The sequence below is a fragment of the Lepeophtheirus salmonis genome, chromosome 14 (assembly GCF_016086655.4).
Source record: "Lepeophtheirus salmonis chromosome 14, UVic_Lsal_1.4, whole genome shotgun sequence".
Classification (NCBI taxonomy): domain Eukaryota; kingdom Metazoa; phylum Arthropoda; class Copepoda; order Siphonostomatoida; family Caligidae; genus Lepeophtheirus; species Lepeophtheirus salmonis.
In genome coordinates, this window is record NC_052144.2 from 1,652,796 (window position 1) to 1,677,136 (window position 24,341).

General features: G+C 30.9%; 1 protein-coding gene across 4 annotated transcripts in view; it reads right to left on the reverse strand.

Moving 5' to 3' along the window:
• The window catches only part of LOC121129662 (uncharacterized), a 61,786-nt gene that overhangs the window by 23,616 nt on the left and 13,829 nt on the right, over positions 1-24,341 (reverse strand). For 3 of the 4 annotated variants that reach the window (XM_071893416.1, XM_071893414.1, XM_071893415.1), the window contains exons 2-3: positions 17,331-18,565; positions 13,021-13,134 (exon numbers count right to left, since the gene is read on the reverse strand). In XM_071893416.1, coding sequence (XP_071749517.1) covers positions 13,021-13,134; positions 17,331-17,871 — 655 coding nt within the window. In that variant the 5' untranslated portion in view covers positions 17,872-18,565. Of the gene's footprint in view, positions 1-13,020; positions 13,135-17,330; positions 18,697-24,341 lie in introns of those variants that run through there. The other variant, XM_040725385.2, reaches the window with a different exon arrangement.

Sequence of the window (24,341 nt, forward strand, 5' to 3'; positions counted from 1 at the left end):
ATAAGAAGGTGTGAACCTTATTTGATTTGATTTGGAGGTCAGTAGTCAAGTGCTGGGTTTCGATTTGGTAATTGTGGAACGGTCCGAGACCATTATGAATGTTAATTCGGTCTAGATCGGTCTCCTTTGGTTCTAACTCTTGGAGAACACATTAGTCCACTTAATCCGCTATTAGTTAATTAAGAAGGAGGACATCCCTTAGCAATTGTCAAATTTAAGAGCATATCTAAATATCAATTGTTATATATTTCAGTTATATGGTCATTCCTTCATGTCATATCATATCATATTGTAGTAACTAGAATGGATAGATTCTGAATGTTATGTGTATACAGTATTTGTTCTAGAACATATCGAGTGTTTTGTTAGATTTCTAAGGTTATCCATATATATAAATCTGTTTTATATGTCTGAAATCAGAGTCTTGACCTAAAAGTCAGTCTACAAAAAATCAAAGGATTTTGGATAATTTGAATATCCCAAGTAACATACATGGCCCGTAGAGCTACAATTTGTTTTTCTTCAAAATGAAAAATCAGGAATATATTTATTGATATCACTTGAGGAAAATAACTTTAAGGAAACTCTCGAAATTGAGAATCATAACTTTAAAATTGAAGCCTATAAAACAATTTACAAATAGAGAATTTCGTTTAAAAATGTCATTTTCAAATGACTTTAAATGTCACAAAAACAGTCTTTGAAGAATGAAAACTTTCAAACATAACTGTTTCATGAATACACAATAGAAAATCTAATTAACAGATCACCATAAAAATGGAACGCTTCAGTTGACTAAGATGTGATGCATCAATGCAAAAAAAAAAAAATAGTTTGTTTCATCTTTTCCTCCGTCAAATGAACGAGAAAAGCAAATAGGAAGCTGAAAAATGAAGTCATGATGCTCCACTAAAAAACATTGGATTCCATAAGGTGTGAAAATCAGCAATATATATATTTGGAGTTCTAAAAGGCAAGTGCACTCCCATTGATCCGTTAAACCTAGTCTAACCTAGTCATTTTTGCTCCAATAAGAATATATAGCACCCCTTCATACCCCTAACAAAATATGGTACCTGTCTAAAAATGAGTATAAACACATTTGCAACAAAATCAGTTCGCCACTTACTTCACTGCTCTGACCTCTGCCCTATATTTTTCCAAGTAAGAGATACTTGAGAGAGGAAAACCAATAAAGTATACAGAACTAGCTTGGATATAATTTAAATTCGACAAATAATATTTGATAATAATGACAACAAATATAATTGACCCATATATTATTATTCTTTTTTTTTTAGAAAATGTCTAATTTGATCAAAAAAAAATATAGTTAAATAATTTCTGTGACAATTTGACAAAAATATCCGGAAACTTAATTCCATTTTTCAAAAAGGAATAAAACAATTTTTATTTTTGTTTCATAATAATAGTACACACTTACACTTTCGTTTTACACAGTTTTGAAAAAATCATCTATGTGACGTCTCCTATTGACCATATACCGACTTTTTAGTATTTTAATACCCGGTGATTTTTTTCATTTTTTGTTTCTCTTTAAATATCTGTTCATTGAGAGGTTTGATTGGTCCAAAAGGATACAAATGAACCTGTATTCGAGATGGAACAGGGTCTAAATGTACATAGTATGTATCTTATATGTAGGAAAGCCATATGAGTAACTGAATATTGAGCGCAGGGGGAAAGGAGCACACGTGTGGCATTTCTCAATCATCCTTTTCAATGAGAGAAGAAGCATTAATTAATTTTCAAAAATCCTATTGTTTGTTTCTAATGATATACATAGGGACATACCGATACTTTTTTATTATTTTATTCCCTTGTTATTCCTACTGCTGCTGTTATTATGTAAGCTCATCTCATTAAATATTCAGAATGAGGAGAGAGAGACAGAGATGTCAAAATAATTACTTTCCCAACGTGTGTGTTTTTCTTTCATTTTCCTAAATGGACATAAATCTCATTTTCTTTCATAATCTCCCTTTGGTCATTTTAATAGATTTTATATAGAACGGTAAACACACAACAACAAGTGGTTGAAAGTGTACTTATGTATTCGTGATGTGACTCGGTCCAGGACCGAACATTTCTTTCAGTTTGGGGTTGTAAGTAATTTTTTTGTAGGTGGATTTAGATCGATATTTCATCGTGCAGACTGCCATGAGATCGTAGGTCAAAATTGAATCATTTTCAAATTGTAGGCCCATTAACAATACATCAAGGGGCATCCGCAGAATTATAGATAAATCTTTCTTTCTTTAGAAAAAATAAAAAATTTTTTACTCCGTCCAAGGATTTGATCAAATGACCTTTTTAGTGTAGGGCCATAGTTGAATGATTAAAACACATCACTATAAAGTACTTTTGACTTAAATAAGATAAAAATATGTGCGTAACCCAAAAAAATGAAGATTTATTTTTTGGGTAGCAAATTGTTTTATATACATATACAATGTACATCTGCTTTAATGTAATAGATTCTTTTCTCCTTCCATGTGTTCTGAATGTTGATTGGTTGATTTATGATTAGTTTTTGTTCAGCTGCAAATAGTTCCAAATGATTATTGAATATTATCGTTTCACAGTAGTTGAGAAGAATTGGCTAATTGTATTCAGATGACTTTGGGCCTTTTTTTCTTTTACTTTTTCATGATACAATAAAGGTTTTTGATTGAGACCACTAAAATCACTGCTGTCTCAGACCGGTTTAGGGTTTTCAGACAGAAACCTAACACAAATATTTATGTATGTACAATATTGGTCATAGATTAAATCACGTATGAAAAAACAACTCTTTAACAAAAAAAAAAAAAAAAAAAAAGGAGCACAACAATTCTTACATACATTTTTTTACTTCACACATTGTATGAATGCCTTGTACTTACAAAAGATTGTAGAACACAGTCACCAATAAAGCACCATATCTTACATATGTACTTGTATCTAAATATACGATTATTGTTTTATAACCTCCATCATTGCATGATTGTGTAATTATCTCTACAAATGTAGGTATACATATATGGATTAGCAGGGCCATCTCCACGCAGGGGGGGATGTCAGCGCCCTTATGGTTTTTTTGTTTTTTTGTATGTTTCAAATCCCCCAGGAACGGAACAGAGTAACAAAGCCTATATTATATTGAATATACTCATATATATAGTAATATTTTTAAGATATAACCATCTAACGATAATTAAAAATTGTTTTGGTCTAGTTATGTATTATATAATTAATGACGTCAAGGTTGCATTAAAATAATTAACACAGTATTTAATAGTAAGCTAAAGTAGGCTGAATACGAACATATTGGTAATTATTTTAAATTTTCTGCCAGTCTCTTAGGAGATAAGTTGTAGCAAATTGTAAATAAGGACCGGGCATAGATATAAGATATCTATTAAGATATAAAATATCCATTAAGAGGCACTTGGGAGAACATCGGTCCAAATCTCTCAAGAAAAGATCAGGTAGGACCGAACTGAAAGAATAGTTTGGTTATGAATTGAGTCTCAATGGTAATATTTATAATACATACATGCTCAGAACTTTTTACTTAACCTAATATAAGTTATTCTGTTAAAAATGAAATAATTAAAATAAGGGTGGGAAAAAACCTTTATGACGTCACGAAGGATACATTTTACTTTTTTAAAGGAACGAAAAGGGGGACTGGACTGGATGGGATCGACACACCACTAAACAGAGGGTTTAGTGGAAAAAGAAATCCTATTTTTGAATACATTGAAACATTGTAGCGATATAATAAATTAGAGAATCGAGTTAAGAGAAAAAAAAAAGATTTACAAAACAAATTTATCGATTTTGTTAGAATGGACTTATAGGCCAAATTTGATCGCACTTAAAAAAAAATTACGCTCCGGAACCCGTACATCATTTCTAAGTCGGAATTGCAACACTAATAACCAAAACTTATACTACATAATTTTTTTACTAAAAAGAATTGCAATTGCTACAAGTATTCATTAGAGACTCAACATCCTTCCTCAACCCCTTTATTAACTCCCCCCCACCTCCCTAATACCTACTGCAATTCAATCCCTCTAAAATTAACATCATAAAACTTTTCATCATTATAATTACATAAAAAAATACGATATTTACAACAGAAAAACGCAAAAAAATGAGGGATCATCTTCTTAATAATAAACGCCTTTCTCGTAGTTTTCAGTAAAAAAAAATCTACAAAAAAAAAAAAAACTTAGATAGAAGAAAACTTTGTAGAAAAAAATGAGAGAGAAATAATAAAAAAATTAAATCCAGCAGAAAAAAAAAAAGGTTTAGGATGAAAAAATAAGGAAACTTTGGAATTAATATGTGTGTGTATATATATTTTTTTTCTGTTAAAACATAAAGAAGAAAAAAAAATTAGTAAACAATTCCGGGGAGCTCTATTGTTTTTTATTTGTTGTAGTTCCATACAAAGAAGAAGCAGAAAACAATAAGAGAAGAAGGAGATGACGAAGGGGAGGATCGATAATGGATCAAGATGATGTTGAAGAAATGAAATAGGAGGAACGAAATATGTATAATGGGTTTAATAAAATTAGAAATGTAAATTAAACTGCTCCGTTTTTGAGTAAATATTTTACCCCTGTGCTCAATGACATTTTCTGCTAGGAAATATAAATTACTGACTTTTGGCGACGTTACAGACCTATACGATGATTATTGGCGTGGTGCAGGCCTTTTTCGTTTAGGAAAAAAAGAGAGATATTTGGGTAAACATTGCCCATTTTAAAATTCTTCAACTGTTACCAAAATGATGTTAGAGTCAAAAATTGCACCTTTTCTTTGTTTTGGTTTAATAGTCGAACAAAATAAATGTACATCTTGTTTTTAATCATTGAAGCCAGTGGTCCTCAGTCATTTTCTAACTGCAGACCAGTCAACAATAGAAAATCATACTATAGGCCGGGGTGTGAAATAATGAATGTGAATTATTGTTCTAAGAAATAAACCCATTATAATATCAAAAACTGGTTTTTTTTGGAAAAAAATTTCTAAAATAAAATTTTTTTAGAAAAAAAAATACATATAACGAATTTTTTCGAAAACAATTTCAAAAGTTCATAGGTATTTATAGAAAATTAAACTTGTTCTAATAAAATTTAAAAAATCCATAGCTATTTCTGGAAAATTAAATATTTTGAAAAAAAAAAATTAAATTAAATTTTTCGTATAAAACTTGAAAAATTCATAGCTATTTGCAGAAAATTAAATTATTTGTAAAAAAATTTAAAAAATTCATAGCTATTTATAGAAAATATAATTTTTTCGAAAAAAAATTGAAAAATTTAATTTATTCGGAAAAATTTTAAAATTATACGAAAAAAATTCAAATATTAAATTTAAAAAAAAAAAAATATTTTAAATCTACAACTATTAAAAAAAAATTCAAATATTAAATTTTTTGCTCTGCTAAATTATTTTCTCGAATGACGAAAAAATTTTATTAGTAAAAAGCAAAAATTACTTAATTAGGGGGAGGGAATACAGCCCTCAAGCCCATCCCCTGCATTGATCCTTACTTTTGTAGAATTTTTATAGTTATAATTTTTTAAAAAGTTCCCTCGTATCTAATTTTTTTTAAATGTCATAATTTTATTTTTAGATGAGAGATGTTTTGTTTAAATTTAGCCTTCCTAATGGCCACTCTAAAAAGGGGGGAGTGGGATATTAACCCAAACCCGAGACAGTCTAATATACAAATGATTCATGTATCTTTTTATATATATAAAGAGAGCGAGTCAATGAATCAATTTGCAATTAAATTATTCACTATTCATTTCCCCTTTTAACTCAGGGTTTTGTTTTGTTTTGTTTTCTTGATGAAAGACGATAAGAAACCTCTTAAAAAGAAAGATGGGATTATACATATCCCTTATATATATCATATTAAATCATTCATTTGTACATACGAGTACATTAAAGATGAAGGTACTCATTATTTATTCAGTGTTTTATTTGTTTGTTTGTTTGTTCGTACTGAGTCTTTTTTAAGAGCTATTTTCGTTCGAAGGGGGATTGAAAATCTTAATGTAACTATATCAGGTCGTCGTCACCTTTATTATATCATACAACCTTTCGTTCAAAAAGAAACCAAAAAAGAGGCCATAAATCCAGTTGGTAGTTGATCAATTCTGGTTTAATTCTTCCCAATAAAATGGAGTTATAATTCAATCATTGTTGAGAACTGTCCGGGACGATTCGATGCAAATGTAACATTCATAACCCTGGGTACTTTGTCATTTCTCTCAAAATCCAAAGGCACAAAACATTTCATATTGCAAGCTTATAAGTGTAACTAAAAGATGTATATTTTATTTTTGTAATTCAAATCAATCCCTTGTCAATGGCATGCTTAGTTTGCAAATTTATCTCTGAATGTAAAATCCAATCTTGTTGACAGATGACAACAAAATAAGCAGTATTATTTGTGTTTGTGAGACAATGGTTAAATATACATATAATCTCTTTAGATGATAGAAATGGTGTCACTAGCAGATTTATGACAGCAGGGGTATTTTAGACTCCTCTATACCTCTTAACCCGGGTTCGATCGAACCCTAGGAGTTCGGCGAGTCAGTCTCAGGGGTTCAGCGTAGGTCAAATCACACATGATTTGTGATGACACACTCCACTTGAGTAATTAAGAAGGGTTCGGCGAATATTCATATGAAACTTGTGGGCTCAGTACCCCCAACAAGATTAAGAACCAGTGCTCTAGACTAAAATCTTGTCCAAAAGACAGCGGTTCTTATAAAAAAGGAAGGTATGTTGTCAAAATTTGAAATTAATAATTCGTTGTTGTCTATTTTTTTTAATCCTCAAACGATCACATTAGACTCCCCTGACAAAATGCAAAAAGAGGGTATATTCGTGTTCAAGAGGACAGAAACTTACCTTATATATAAAAGACGCTTAAAAGCCTATTACATTGTGAAAAAACTTATGCTCAAAGTTAAAAGACTTAAAAGATGTTGGCAATTTAAATCATAGATATTTAACAATAACGTCAGACTCGATTCGAAGTTCAAAAATAAAAAATAACTCATAAATCAGCACTGAACCTTGATTATCTTATTGTTGCTTTAAAAAAAAAAGGTGTTTACTGAATTTTGGAAGAGCAACTTGATGAGCACTCGTAGGAAAAGAGGATGAAGGAGTTGGGAGGGATGAATAGAACCTTTCCATGGACGTCTTAAATTGCATCACAATTGAGAGAGTTGCCATTTTGCCATCCAGTAGTTCACTTGTTGTTGACTTACAAACAATGAAAAAAGGGTTTTTACTCTGATATAAAAATTGGTTGTTTAGTCCGCCAAAATGGCAGACGTGATGACTTCACGTGAAAATCATCTTTGGAAGAATTAAAGTAATACATATTAAACAACGATGTCCGACTTGATTCGGACTTCAAAAATGTAAAATAACACAACTCTGACCCTTGAGCAGTTGCTACTCTTAAAAAGCGTTAACTTGCTTATTATAATTATATACTTGATGGAAGACAAATTCGATGAACGCACACACACACACTCACACGGGAGAAAAAAATTCCATTTAAAATACTAAATGAAATGATAATAATGACGGCGACAGGAACAGTAGCAGCAGATGTTTGCCGTACATCTCACAATTCTAATTTTGAATGTACATACAAGCATATATTATTATTATTATTCTATTTAAGACTGAGTCAGACAACTAAGCAGCCTCAACACTTAATAATACCTTTGACTATGTAGGTAAAGTCAATGTTAGGTAAATTCAATTAAATATCGCATAAAAGAAAGATGATGAAAATGGAGATAGAAATAGTGGGGAGGTTAACCAAAAGCTGTTCATCGTTTAATACTACGTACTAATAATGAAAATTATATACCTATTATATTTTTATCATTTTTCATTTGGGCCATGGAATGTAATAATAGACTGGGGAATCACTCATTTTTTATATGTTTCATACATGGGTATACTCAATTGTACATATTAGTAATAGTACATACATAATATAGGATCCCGTTTTCCCGAGTTTTTAACATACGGGAAGCTCCTGGGAATTTAATCATTTAATTATTTTCTAATATAGGCAAATTCAATATATATATAGAAAAACATTTTAAAAATCCATACCTATTCATAAAAAATTAAATTTGTTGCAAAAAAGTTTGAATAATCTAATTTTTTGAAGATAATATCGAAAATGAAATTTTCGATATTTAACTTTTTATTAAATTTTTACGAAAAAATTTAATAAACTCACAGCTATTTACGAAAAATTCATTTTTATGGACAAAACAATTCTTAATTTGGGGGAGGGGGCTACAGTCCCTCCAGCCCACCCCCTGTGGACGCCTCTGAAAATACCAAAATGTTTTGAATCATGGAACTGTATGCATTGTCCATTTAACAGTCTTTCTAAAATCCATCTTTTGTTAGTATATCTCAGACACTTAAAGAATATGTTATAACTTTTAAGATTGTGATTAGTGTTGAGTTGGGTCTTATTTATTCGGTCCAGTAGTCGTAGGACAGATACTATTGGTCCTTAGAACTACCAGTGATTTGAATCGGTGCTGCTTACCCAAAGGTGTCCGCTGGGGGTGGGATGAAGGGTCTTGAATTTTTGACGCTACCCCCCCCCCAAAAAAAAAAATAATTCCCTCCAAAATAAAACCCTCCTCTCTAGGCTCCTACAACCTGTCAGTTCTTGGAGTTTTTCATAAAAATATCGATGATTTATTAGGGGAAATAAGATGTATGAGGTATGTGTTATGAGAATTGCGCAATATACAAAGCGTGACGTTGTAATCCAGTGCTGTAGATTTCCAGATTTTTCCGTCATATACGATGACAAAATTGCGCAAGGTTTTTTAGTAGTCAAATATATATATATATTTGAATGTTTCACATAGTAGCCAAAACACCGCCATGGGTTCAATAACAAAAGATGTTATGCGTATTGCATTTCCAATGGCAGAACGCAGTTGGACTATTGTGATGATTTTGGTAAACAACAATCTGGATATTAGCAATCCAAAGATGACAGGAGGACAATTTTGCCTCCTGTCACCATCTACCTGAATTATTATTTCTGAAACTACCTTGAGTCATATGTCAACAGGGGTTCTCACACCATCAAGAAACCCCTGATCAATTCCACCATCCTGGAATGCAAAAATGTATATCTAGATCTAGTTCAAGGCCCGAAACTAGAACGTTATTGCGTAAGATATATTCTAAATGATTGTACCTGCTGCGAATTTTGTTTTGTGAATAAATCTTTAAAAAATAACCATTTTATGTTAATTGAAAGTAGATAAATCAAAAGAGCAGGACTTCTTTGAATATACCCTGTATCTACGACAGTTTGGTTTGCAAGGAATTGCACATATCTTGCACAAAATATCCCTGTTTTCATTCAAATGCAATATAATACAATGAAATTATATTTAGCTCAACGACACTTTCCCGGAAAATGAGAAACCCTAGTAAATACCTATTTGAAGAAGTATTATGTATATATTTTACATATTATTTAGTGGAAGAAGAAGGGAAAAGGGGGGTGGGGGACGCCATTAATAATAAAAAGTAGAGAAAATTAAACTGTTTTATATACCTATATATATATATATATATATGTACAACAACATATCAATAGCTGAGTAACGATTTGTAATCACGCAAATTGAAAGTTATTGGTAAGTTATTTGAGAGAGAAAGAGAGACATAGAAAGACAAAAAAAAAGAGCATGAACATAAGGGTGACTCCAAAATTAATATTTTTATTTTGGTAAAGTCTACACGGTTGGCCAGCAAAATGTTAATTTTCCTCATTCATAAAATAAGTTTTGGTGATTATTTTTGGATATTCTGGTTTAGTCGTCCTTTGTACATAAACAAACTATATTAAAAATTTCGTTATCTCGTCATGATGAGTGAGCAAAAAGCCAAAAGACAGCACATCTCAGATCTCCTTTATGCTGAAGAGGAATATGGACATTCTGAAGTGATCAAGGTAGCCAACATAAAGAATGATGGAGAAGACCTCTCCATGAAAGCAGGGAGTGGCGAGCACAATTTAAAGAGGTGTCCAGAGTTCTTGTTTAGCTTTTAGAAGAAGGTCAAGGAGAACCCCAACAAATCGATGAATTACCTCGCCAACTACTTCTCCGTGGCTGCTAGGACCATCAGGAGGGGCGTTAAGGGTGACTTGGGATTGTCACCATACACGTTTAGGTACCCAATTTGTGCAAACATGAATTGTCCAATTTCCCATAATTATAGTAGAACTTTTGAGTATAAGAATCCAAAAAATAAATACCGTTAGTGTTAGATTGGTTCTAGGACTGATTCTCTAATCAATCTTTTTCACCACACTTGAGTCTTTTTTTTAGTCCGATCTTTTTGAACATTAATTGGTCTTAGCCACAAACATCCAATTTTAAAATTCAGGTATCTTATCTCTTTGAAAAACGTTCTGTTGAACAGTCTAAAGAACGTCGTTAATAAATACGTTCTTTCAGCTATTGTATTATTTTTAGGCCGATCCAACAGTAACTACCATTGATTTACCAAAACACTAATTGATTTTTGTGAGCAAGCTATAAGTAATACGTATACAATTATAATGGAACTGAAAATAAATCTTTGATACCAATGGAAAAGGCTTTAACTCATTAAAACATGTTTCTTTTATTGAAAAGTATCTACATAAAATAATTAGCTATATCTAATTTGTTAAAAAATATTACTAAAATAATATTAATGAAAATAGCACTTCTAAACATGTCATTCAATTGTGAAACAGTAAAAATTTGTCGGATTGTCATGAAATTTGTTCTCTAGTCATATTTTACCACTTTAAAAGTAGTTTGGTGTAGTAAAAATTCCCGAGCCACTCTAATAAACATTAGGCAGTACTAGTGAACTCACGATAACAATATTTTCGTACTGGTTACAACTCCAAAAAAAAAAAAAACTTTTTCAGACTCTTTTTGAAAAAATATAAATCAAAAATGTCGTTAAGGGCTATTGACATACAGTTATAGGGGTGTCTACAGGACTTTTGTTTGAGATAGAGGTCAGCACAAAAAAAGAATAACTTATTTATTAAAGAAATTAATTTATTATTGTTTTTTTATAAATGAATTTTGTTATCTGGCGAGGGTCAAAAGTTTTAGGTGCGACCGGTTGTAACATCAGTTTAATAATAGTACCATTTTAGATAGGCCAGTACCCCGAACTAAACTAATTTGTACTGATATGACAAAATTCCTAAATTTAGTCTTAAAGGATATTTCATAAATTACGTTCTATTTATATGATACAAATTAAATAAGATAGAAATGTTTGAAAAAGTTCCTTTATGTACACATTTTAATTTGAAAATCCTATTGAAAAGTTTGAAAAAAAAGACTTTTCATATTGTTCCTTTTCACATTTTTTTAATAGCAAGTGTCTAATATATTATGATCAAACATACTTTTAATTGTTCATTTGGACGAAATACAATCGTATATTATACCTATATATTAATCGTTTGGACACTACAAAAACGGTCTATTCAATTCTTAAAAATACAAATCATTTTGTACGTAGTAGACACAATTTGAAGACATTTGTGCATTGTAAAAATATAAAAAATTCAGGACACTGCTGCCTGAGAACAACTATTACATACTCATGAGATAACGTTCCAACTGTTGCTTGAAGAAAAATATGGGATTGTAAAAGTTCATGTTGTTTCTTGTAGTCCTCATAATATTACAACTCTATTTTTCACACAACTCTGCATCCGACCCCCCAAGGGTGGGTGGATAGCAAAAAAAAAAAAAGAATGAAAATAATAAAAAATTCAAACCCCTATTTCCCTTGCGGTTCACGAATTTCCCTTTCAAATATATATATATATACATATTAGACCGGTTCTTTTATTTTTCGAAATGTAACGCGGACATAGTCCAGAATATAAAAATATAAAATAAAAAAATGAAGAAATGTGGCCTTTCAACACAAAATCAAGCTAGAATGATTTTGATCAAAATTGACTGTCGAGTTTATATATATTCTTTAAAGAATTATCGTTAATTTTAAAGAACAATCAGTTCTTATAAACACTTTTGTATGCTTCACAAATTGGATTTAAACTAGTCAAAATTGATTGTCTCAATAAAGGAATGATAAATTGATTTATTTTATTTGAAAAAGGAACCAATCCGAGATAATATGTGTAAGTATATTCAATCCAATAACAGTTTTAAACTATTGGTAAAATTCGTGGGCATCTTAACTCATCCCACAAATTTAAATTGTATAAAGCCTGATATTGAATGAAATATGTGTATTGATATAAGAAGTAAAAAATATATATATTATACTCTTCTTGAGTTTTGTTCAAGATGGTTTTTAAAATAACACATGAGAGGTTGAGCAGGGCCTTTGAAGTTTTAAATTTTGTGAGATGGAAAATAGAATTCTTACATACAAAATTGTCAATACAAGTCAAAATGGACGATTTTATAGTTTAAAAAAAAGACCCCTATTTCATCTTTCTTAGGTTTTTATCAGAAATAACCATTTTAAGAGAAAATTATATAACAACTGTTGAAAGATTGTTTATTTATGTAAAATAGTTATTTGTAATTAATTACTTATATTGCCAATTTTTTTAAGTAAGATTCCTGGGTTTTCCCCCCATAAAATTATGCAATTTACAACTTGAATGGCCCTGCGCAATCTCTAATCATTGATTAATATGGTCCATACTATATATTTGATCCTTTTTTTATTTATCAAAAAGAGTATTTTGAAATAAGTTACCGCAAACATTTACAATAAAAGAAAGAACCAGTTAATATATACAAGTTGTATGATTGACTATCTGACGAATCCCCCCCAACGACTAGCAACACATCAAATCAGTCGGTTGTTTGTATATAATAATTAAGTAGGCTCAATGATCAAACTTACGTGTCTTACTCCTTGGCTCCCTCGGACCATCCACAGTGACTTTCATACATTTGGTATAGACAGCTATTTGAGGAGGTGTGGAACTGATGGTGATCGTCAAATTAAAGCTTTTCCCTGAAAGAAAGAACGAAAAAAAAACATGTAAAATATATTTATTTATAAATAAATCACATTTATTTCTGCTTCTTATATATTAAGTGTTGACTCTGCTGTGTCTGGTCTTGACACATGATGATTACCTATATAGGTTGGTAGAGAGGGAAGAAGGACTCTGTCAAAGAATAATAAATATCCTTTGAGAATTTCCAGTCACATTCTTTTCAGTGTGTGAAATAAAGGTAAGTTGATACGGTGATATTATTAATGATTGTACGATGTACGGGGGGATCAGTTGGTCTGTTTTTATCATATATATATTAGTATTGAAACTCAGTCCGAAACCTTATTTTTAGGTTCGAATGTAAGTGGTGTCGTTATTTTTCACATGGTTATGGACCGATATTTCAGTCCAGACCAACACGCGGTTTAGCACCGCGGAGCGAAATTTAAACCTTTTTTATATCCTAGACAGTTTTTTTTCTGTCTGAATATATAGATCGATTTCGTTGGTCTCAATATATGGTTTAGTTTGTTTCTGCATCCCCGATTTATGAATTGTACAAATATATTTATACAACGCATACAACTTCAAACGACGTTATTGTGGGTCGATGTTCACAATTTGAAAACACATATGACGTTATGAACAATTCATCTATGTATCTGTATTTTAAAGGTATAAGGGATCCGTTGGTCTGTTTTGATAATATCCGTATATTAGTGTTGAGATTCGGTGCATGACAAAAAAAAAAACATTTCGATCATTAGGGCTTTTTATAGACCGATTTGTACCAATATTGTGATTCCGACCGCGCGGTCTAAGACAATTGACTGAAATGTAATCTTTTTTTTTAAATCGCGGACCATTTTTTTCGGTTTCAAACTATAGACTCTTTTTTTTTTTTTGAGGTCAACCTATGAACTGGCTGTTGGCACCTCCAGGATCTATGAATTGTACAAATATCATATACCCAGCACATAACACTTCATATGAGACTATTCAATGTTTACAATTTGACAAAAATACATGACGTCATCAACAATTTATCTATTAATAGGTCTTTTTAAATGTATAGAGAGATCAGTTATTCTGTTTTTTTAATATATGTATATGTATGTTGGATTCGAATTATAACGATCGAGTTGTATTAATTGAATATAAAGTCAAACATGAGGATTGGATCAAATCTAAATTCAACAAATTAAGTAAGTTTGGTCGACTATCTAAATAATTCAAGCACTTAATTAATTATTAATACAATAATGTCGGTAATTTTAGAAGATGACATTATTTTGTATTCTAATAGGAAATGACTTTTAAAACTATATAATCAAAACAAAAAATAGATTAAATAAATTTATTTTTCCATATTGTATAGCTATTAACATCTCAGTTAATGATCACTCCCAATTATATGTAAATATTTATTATTTTCTCAATTAGTGAGTATACTCAATCACCGTTACTCATCAATATACCGTCAACTAAAAATAAAGTGATTGTATAATATTTCTACATTTAGTCTAAACAGATTTATCGCCGTAATAAGAATCTCGAATCAGGGATAAGGACTCGAGTATATTCCACTTCCAAGCAAGTTTCTTTTATCCATCAGTATAAAGTATTTTATTTATAGTTGACGGTATATTGATATTCAGTGATGTAAATCCCGTGAATTTTTTAGCTGCCCTTTTTTTGGAATTTGGTAATCTGAAGAATGCATTTTCTTTTCCTTAGATGTTGTCATTATCATTTAATCCCTAAGTAGGGAACATCCTTTCCTAAATACATTCAAGTATATTCAAAGCCTGATTGAACGGTCCTGTGAGCTCATTAAAGACACTCAGGATTTGCTGCGGAGTTATAATTGTAAGTCATTGGCGGACTCTGATTATAATTGAGGATCAACATTGGAGTAATTATAGCAATAGCAAATGTCCTTGTCTATATCCTTTTCTCTCCTTCCTCCCTTGGCACAGCTGAGCGTAGCTGATCTAATGAAACGTCATGAGCATTATTCATTCAAAACATTTTCAAATTGTTAGGGTTACCTTGTTGATTTTCAGTTTCTTTTTTTTAAAACATCATTTTCAAATTGTTAGGGTTACCTTGTTGATTTTCTGTTTCTTTTTTTTTTTTAACATGCGCAGAGGACTTTCATCACTAATGATAGTTAACGATGAATGAGTATTTACTCTGGTAAATTACAATTAACTAAGATCATGAGATGAATCATTATTCAAATATTTCGAGTGAGTAAATATAATTTTTTCAAAAAATATTTTGGGAGTGAGTTATGGTCATTTTTCAGAGTATTAGCAACTTTGGTAGTGAAGAGTGGATTTTTTTTTTTTTTTCGAGTTTGAGTAATACACGTATCTAACACTAATTTATATATATAAATGTTGTTGTTTTTTTTGATAGACTCTGTCAACGCTCTAATAATGATTGTTTTTTAAACAACCATTTTTTTGTTATTTTTATTATTATTTAGCTGTCGTTGTTGTTATTACTCGGAAAGACACATCCAGCGCCTTTTTATTTTCCTTTTCACTTCTCTCCTTAGAGTGTCGCCGTAAGGCGACAAAAGTCACTTTATATATTATATAAAAGTATATCTATCAAGTATACGAATCTATATACACAGAAACTCTATCTAATAATATAAAAGACTCTCAAAAATAAGAAGAAAAAAAAATCGTCTTGTTCGTGTTTCAAATGGAATAATGAAGCAAGAACTCATTATTACATATCTAATTTATTTTATTTTCTAAACAACCTATAGAAGGAAGGGTCGGGGATGTCAAAAAAAGATCCCTTGTTTCTTTAAAATGCCAAACAAATAAAATAAAAAAACTCTTTCTTCCATGGAGCTCTAATTTTATGTATTTTCTTATTATTATGTCAACAATTAATTTAATTTAAACAAATGTGGGCTCTCAGCACAAAAACAACCTAGAAGTATTTTGCTTAAAATCATCCTCAATTTCTTCTGCAAATTCCACTTCTTAGAGTAGCCCAAATTGATTATCACAATAAAAGAATAAAACATAAAATGATTTTATATGGAAAAGGTTTATTTAAGGTCTCTTAAATCAAATAAAGGCTTTCAACTATAGTTAAAGTTCTATGGTATCTTTACTCATCCCAAATATTTGAATAATAAGCCCATAACTCAATGAAATATTAGGCTGGTTGTGTAGGAGGGTCGTTTGAAAAGTCCATGCTAAGCCCGAGGTATGAGCGTATTGAGGTTATGTTTAAGTTTTTAGGCAAGGAATTGGAGGAATTTTGAAAAAATGGACGAAAAATAATTTCATGTTTTGATTAAACATTACTTTATGAAAGGCAAAACGTGCTATTGGTTTCGAGCAATTGACCGCCCTAAAAATGTTTGTTTTTTTTCAATACACAAAATTATTTTTCCTCCATTTCTTGAAAATTCCTCGATTCAAACGAATACAAAACGGAAATAAATAGACGGGCCTGGCTGAAAGTGTGTGTGTGTTCTTCCAAGAGATACTACTAATTAAACATAACCTCGATACTTCCCAGTTGTTTCATATCTCGGACTTTGTGTGCGATCCTCGTATATATAAGATGCACAATATGATTTCGTCCAAGATTGTTTTTATGTACATTGATTTATATGTTTCGGGATCAGGGATGTCATTTGGACATCACTAATGTTATTGTCAAAATAATTCACTTTACATGGCGTACCGAAATGGTACGCAGCCCCGGGTGACCTAGAATTAAAGGACCTATATATGATATTTATTTGCTCACTTATACTCGTGCCTTATCAAAATGAAACTAAAGGTATTGTTGTATCTATATATATATATAACACGGGCCAAATATTTAGATAAGCAATATCATGTAGATACTCTTGTTTCAAAGTGATTGTTTTACAATTGTTGTGTGGATTTTAATTTGATTCAATTGTCGTTGTTAATCAGATTGATAAGACAAATTCAATTATACTTATAAGTATGTACATGAGTGAATCGTTAAATACACACGTATATACATGAGTAGATAAAGTTTTAGAGTAAAAGAGTTCAAACGCCCACTTTATCGTTAAAGGGATCAATACGCAGTCAAACACGTATGAAGCAGTCAAATTCAAAAAAATGGGGCGCTTAGGTCTTTGATGACTCAAAATGATGTGGATTTACTTTTGGTAATTAAGGAAATAAACTCTTACCTCGTCCAGATCTTCCCACGAATCTGAGATCGTTGAATTTAGCTATTTGATTTTTCATGACTGCTGAGCAGTTCCGTAGCTCCGCACAATAGTTTTCATCGTTTCCAGCTCGGAGTGTCACAATGGTTCCATCAGAGATATCTCCTAAAGCAATTACTTTAAAAGCAACGGGAAGTGTTTTGTTGGACCTCCAATGATTAGGCAGGGCTGAGCATAGAAAAGAAGGGGAGCCTGTTTTGACCAACTCTCCTGGGTTTCGAGATAGGATTTCACTCACTTGTCTCTCTGCCCACCACCAATCTGGAGGATAGAGAGAAGGGGCCCCGCTATTATTGCTCTTGGTGTGTGAAGAGGAGTTGTCACTGCTATCAGAGCCGCTGTTGTTGTTTGCGGATGAACTATTGGTATTAGGGGTTGTGGTATTGACGCCGCTATTAGTTCCATTGTTACTGGAAGCTTGATGATTCCCTCGGGCAGAGTTTGAGTTGTTACTTGAGTTTGTTGTCATGGTATCGTTGCTGTTCATAACACAGTCATGCATCCAGGTTGATTTTGGATCTGGTTGACCCTTTCTTCTGTACTTTTTAATATAGTCTCACTTCCACTTTTATAATTCAAATCTTCTTCTTTTCGTTTAGTTGCTATAACAATAATAAGATATTTCACACAAAAGAATTTTTTTTTAAAAAGGGGGATTTTTGGTTGATTTTTATTGTTGATATTTTCTGCGGATAACCCAAGTTTGGATAAAACTTAAATGACCACTCAACCGCAGCAGGGTATGATTTAAGATCAACTGCCGATTTCTTTAGATGTATATTTTTGTCGAGAGACGGAGGAAATCCCCAAAGCGCGCGAAAATTATTACATGCACGTCACTACGAGTCTAACTTTACATAGGAATAAAAAAAATATATTTCTCTCTCACTCTCTCTTTCTTCGTTTGGTCGGTCGTTCGTTCTTTTCCTTGCCCGTCGTCAATTTATACTTTTTTTTATTATTATCAGCGGCTTTTCATTCAGTTTGCGGAAGGTTTCATTCCTTATTCCTTCCTTCCCTCTCGATTTTTCTTTTTTTAATGATTCTTAGTGACGACTAGTCCTTCAAATGTATTCGCTTCCTCAACATAAAAACAATCTTGAATAACAAAAAAACAGGAAAAAAATCCCAATGTATTTTTTACTTCATATAACCATATGTTGTCCGTATTTATTTGGTCCAGTCCATTCTGGGAACTATATCAGGGGTGTATGTATATATATTTGTGGATGGTTTTTGGAGTATTTTTGAAAAACAACAGTCAAAAATTAAAAAAGAAAAATCAATGATCCATAAATTAAACTTTTAACATTACATTTTTTGGGAAAAAATCCATAAAACCCCAGCTGCTTACAAAATATTAAAATTTTTACAAAAAAAAAAAATTCAAAATCCATAGTTATTCACAAAAAATTGATTTTTTGTGAACAAACTTTCCGAAATAAAATTTCAAATATTAAATTTATGGAAAAAAAATTTACCAGAAATTGAATTTTTTTCCTTCAGAAATTCAAATTTATAAAAGAAATATTTCTTTAAGACTATCGGTCCTTCGGACAGTCAGTATTAGAACTGATTAAAATAGTAAGAAATAGGCTGAGTGACGTCATTAAGGACCAAACTTGATAAGTTTTTAGTACATATATGTAGGACTGAACTGTACTGGACCGAGACTGAACTGGACAGTGTTCAGTCTTAAATAAGGACTGACAAAACACAAAATAGAGGAATACGGTCCAGCCCCACTTGTCGACCCTTAAAGAAGATAAAATTGATCCCTTGTGACTTCATCAAGGGTTTTTTTTTTTTTTATGATTCTATATTTTATGATAATAGATTACATAACCAAATAAAAATATAATTTATTATAATAGGAATATATTTTGCAAGATATGTGCAATACTCTTAATTCATATATCCTATTTGGCTGCTTCATAAATCATGGAGATTTTTAGGAGCAATCCCAAGGAGCGGCGACAGTCTTAAGGACAGGTAAGGCTGAATTGGAATGAGTACATAAAGACCGACACAACACTACATACAGCTCAATATTTAATAGACATATTTGAGTCAATTATAGGCTTAGTGTACAAATGTGATCCCTTCTCAATTTTGTAAAAAAAACATTATAGCTGGCTTTTGTGTTGACGGGCCACTATTATTTATTTTGTGTACGAGTTGTAACTTGTACAACTATAAGAAAACTGTAGAAGTTGCATCAATTTCTCTTTATAGTGAGTTATTTAATGATACCCTCGGTCAATTTAACTATAATCAATTATTAATTAATATCATCATTTCATTTTGGTGTATTTAGAAACAGTATAACTGTGGAAAGAGGGAACTTGTTAATGTCCCACAGAAGACATTATTTTTATCAAAATTACACCATTAATAAATCAACGACCATCCTCACTACGAGTCTATTGTACATTATTTATCTAGATTTTTGGTATGTAGCTTGTATATTTTGTGTGTCAATATAAAAAAAAAATTATTAAACGAAAGTTAGTAAAGTAGAAATTACTAATTTACTACACTTTACTTTATAACTAAGTATTTCATAGATTATTTCGGTCATTTATATGCTTCATATTCTAATTTCTGAGATGAATAACTTGAAATGTTTGCTAGTGGTTGAACCCTTCATTTGATAGGTATAGTGGATTTTTTTTTTTTTTAAATCCAATATAGTCTTTCAAATAGAATCTAAAGTATCTTTTTTCTATAACTAATTGTTTAACTTTGTCCGTCTTTAAATGTCATTTACGACACATCCAAATGTTTTAGAAAAATATAAGATTAATCAAATCAAATAACCAATGTAGTTTTATGTAAAGTTACATTGGTACTGAGGTTGCACAAATCTCCAATATCTAATTATTTTACATTATATATTATCTAATTATACAAACCAATATTGAATAGACAAATTTCATTCAATTGTAGACTCTGCGTTGCGTTCAAATGTCTGTGATAACCACATATAATATGTATATATTATGTTATTACATATCAAGAAGCACATTCTGCATATTATTAGATAAGACGACGGACGGGGTAAGTTAGTAAGACAGTAAGTATTTCAAACAAGGAATTTGTACGCATGTGCTAAGAAAAAGGAAAGCCAAAAAGTAAGGGAAGGGAGATAGAAAGAAAGGAGAAAGACTCCTATTGCTATCCTTAATATTTTCTTCTTCAGCATACTCAAGTTAGAGCAAGAGAGTTTCTTTGAGCCATTTGAAAAGGGAAACCATTCTTATATTACACGTATTACACCTCAACTAGGGATGTATCGCCTCTGAAATGTTGACGTTCGGGCCGGGCTTAAATTTATAATCGGACTCAAAAGCCCCTCCATAGAAAAATCTTTTATATAAATGACACTATCATAAATCGATCTTCTATCATTTTAATAAACCTAAATTAGGAATACATAGTGTTGAATCGGTTCCTAATCAGTCATTTTTCTTTAATCTGACTGATTTTTTTTTAACCATTCAACAGTTCTAATGACCGATTAGTCAGTCTTTTTGTCCTACGGTCCTAGCTAGCATTGAAGAACAAGGTGTAGAAGCAATATGTGTGTAGAAAGGATTGGGACATTAAATACCTAAATACAAATTACAAAAATTGTAATTATCAAAATTGTCATTTAATAAATTAACCTTTTAGTAATTAGATATATAGATTTGTTGAATAAAAGTTTAATTTGTCTAATCCGAAAAATCTCTGGGTAATGAGTTTCAACTGATCATGACTGCCCAACAGCATTACTATAAAGAATTGAGGTTAGTTTTTTTTTAATTATTATTATTCATTGTGATGGTGTTTGAATAAGAATTCAATGTTCAAAACTGTTTTTCATTTTTATTTTTTGATAGCTATGATCTCAAACTATATTTGATATTGATTCATCAAAAGTAGGTCTTGAACATTTTGTGAGCTAATGAGCATTATCATTTTTCAACATATAATAAATGTTTAAACCTTTATAACTTTAATTAGTTTTTGAAGGAAATTGTTTGTCAATTAAATAAATGTTAGACGGTCAGACTCGACGATTTACATTATTTTAACCAATTTTTCTACAATTGGCCTTATAGAGCCAATGTATGTATCTTTTACAACAAAACTACCAAAACAGAATCCCCACAACCAAAATACCGCGTAATTGACTCTTACAATATCAGAACCATAGACACTATTCACATTTTCACCCACTTGGCTTTCGTTTTTCCCTTTATCAAAAAACCAACAACAAGAACTGTAAAATATGTTGTATTGTCTCTGTGCTAGTGTCCATCTTTGATCAAACAATACTAAGACGTTTGTTAGGACAAACTCTTATCTTTCTGACACTTTCCAGCGTAACATAATTGAATTTGTACAACACGTGATACAAATTACTAAAGTCATCCATTGGAAAAATAATGGATTTATTTTTTTATATTGAGACATCTATGTTTAAAAAATTGTTTAGTTCTAATGTATAGTTCAGAAGTAATTCATATTTGAATTCTTTGGGGCATGGATGTCCCTCTGAGTCTGACGGGATTTGTCAATGTATCAGCTGGTACACGGGGCCAACCGTTATTATTTGCCCATTTAAACACAAAGTATTGAAGTCCATGGCAGGATCCTCTGTAAATTAGTAAACAAGTTTATAAACTATTAATTATTTATCGAACCCCGATAAATAAGTTGTAATCAAAGTATCCGCCCTCGAAACTGATGGTGAGCTACAGGCTGTAGCTGCTGCAAATACTCTTTGTATAGTCAGCGCTCATGGAGGACCAAGTCTTGTTGATTGAAGTCTTCAAGGGTCAGTTGCCATGGTGAAGTATCCTGCAGGACTTAGACTACACTAGATAGAATAGTCTAGGGGGGTTGAGCCCTGAAAGAATTTTTTTTTTGTCAATGCATCAACTGGTATATTATAGTTTTCTACTAAAAAATATCCGTCATTGTGCTGATGATTCAGTTCATGATGAAAAACTAAGCCAATTATATATTTTTTTCAAATTAATGGTGGTCTTACAACAACTTTACAATAACCCCGGACAAAATTTGTGAATTGTCCAAGGACAGATAGATAAAATATTTATATTTAGTAAATGATAGAAATTGCTTCAAAGATATCCCCTTTAAAAAATTTCAATCATTTATTAAAGAAAATAGTAAAAATATTTGATTGTTTATGCCACATTAATACTAATTTTATGGAATGATATCATGTTTTGTCAAAACAGAATATGAAATAAAAGTACTCGAATATATAATAAATGAGAAAAAATGAATACTTTAACTTATGTTTGGAAAGGATAAAAAGTTATTTTCACTCATGTAGGGATACTATATTCCAATAGTTTAATAGGCAAATAGGATGTACTAAAACTTTTTTAATCATTTGAAGAATGTTAGTACGATTCTAGATACCTAAGAAAATCAAATCAACATTAAACTAAAAATATATTCAGTTATTTTATGGGCTTGGAAAGATTAAAGACATTTATATTTCATCAATTAATTAATTATTTTATAAACTTTTAAAAGAGAAATCTTTTAAAACTGATTGCTACTTGTTTGATTTTAAATTTGAAAAAAAAACTTTATTGAATTGATTGTATGAACAGATTTTATTTTAGGAAGTACTTACTATAATTAACGAGGACAAACAACAATTTATAACTGTTTTGAGATTGGAAAATTCTACAGCAAAATAACTCAAGCATCTCTTTTCCTTATTCTAAAGGAATTCATATTTGTGAGATCAAATAAATACAAAATAAGGGTCATGCATTTTTTTTTTAAATTACTTATATCTTTTTTGACACAGCGTTACGTACACGGGTAACCATATAAATAGTATTGAATTTTCCGGTACGTTAATATGTAAGGTTTCGTGAGTCACATGATTTGGTACCGACTCCTTGGATGATATATTATCCACAGATGAAAATAATTATGTAAATATATGAAATGTATAAAAAAAGAAACCGATAATTAAGGTGGTCACAATGACACATTGAAAAATATTTTGGAGGAGAACAGCTTAGCTGTTATGACGCTATATTAAATTAGGTATGAGGACCTATTGGATTAAGGAAATATATACAAATACCACTCCATAATATTTAACAAGAATATAGGAAGGAATTACTCCAACGTCGATCCTCAAATCTGCCCCAAGACCAACAAGAACTTCTACTTTTAACTCCTCAGCGTTACTCTTAGGCCTTCATGAGGAGATACATGCGTGGTTACACTTTAAGGTTTATAGGAAGTGATGAAAATCCTGTTTAGAATGGGGATTTTAAAAAAAGAAACCGAAAATCAACTGGTAACCCTGACAATTTGAATAATTTTTTGAAGGAAAAAAAGAATAATTCTCATGAGGTTTTCCTGAGAATCAACCGGAATCAGCTGTGACAAGGGAGAAAGGAAATAATCAGGGGCATTTGCTAGAACTACTCCAATGTCGATTACCAATTCTACTCTGAGTCCAACAACGACTTCCAATTATAACTCTGCGACAAATCCTTAGGCTCAAAAAATTCACTGCATTTACATTACTGTACATAGGTATATATAAGTATTCCAATATCAATTTTCTCACATCAAAAATGAAAGAATAATGTGAACAGCTTTAAAAAACAAACAAACATACATTCAGGTAGCAGTTTCAAAAAGACAGACCCTGTTTGATAATAGTACTTTTTTCATCTATGATAACATCCTATCAATTTTAAGTGCTGGGGAATTATCATATTAATCTAACTCGAAAAACAACAACACTCTATTTCACTACTAAACTCGACAATTTGATAAGAATTACTCTAACTAAAATCCTCAAATTGTTATTTAAAAAATAGACACGAATGATCAAAATTAAAAATATTCGAGTATAGATTCTTCAATATGAAATATCTTAGATAAAGAGATTGCTTGTTAATGATTGGATTAGATGTG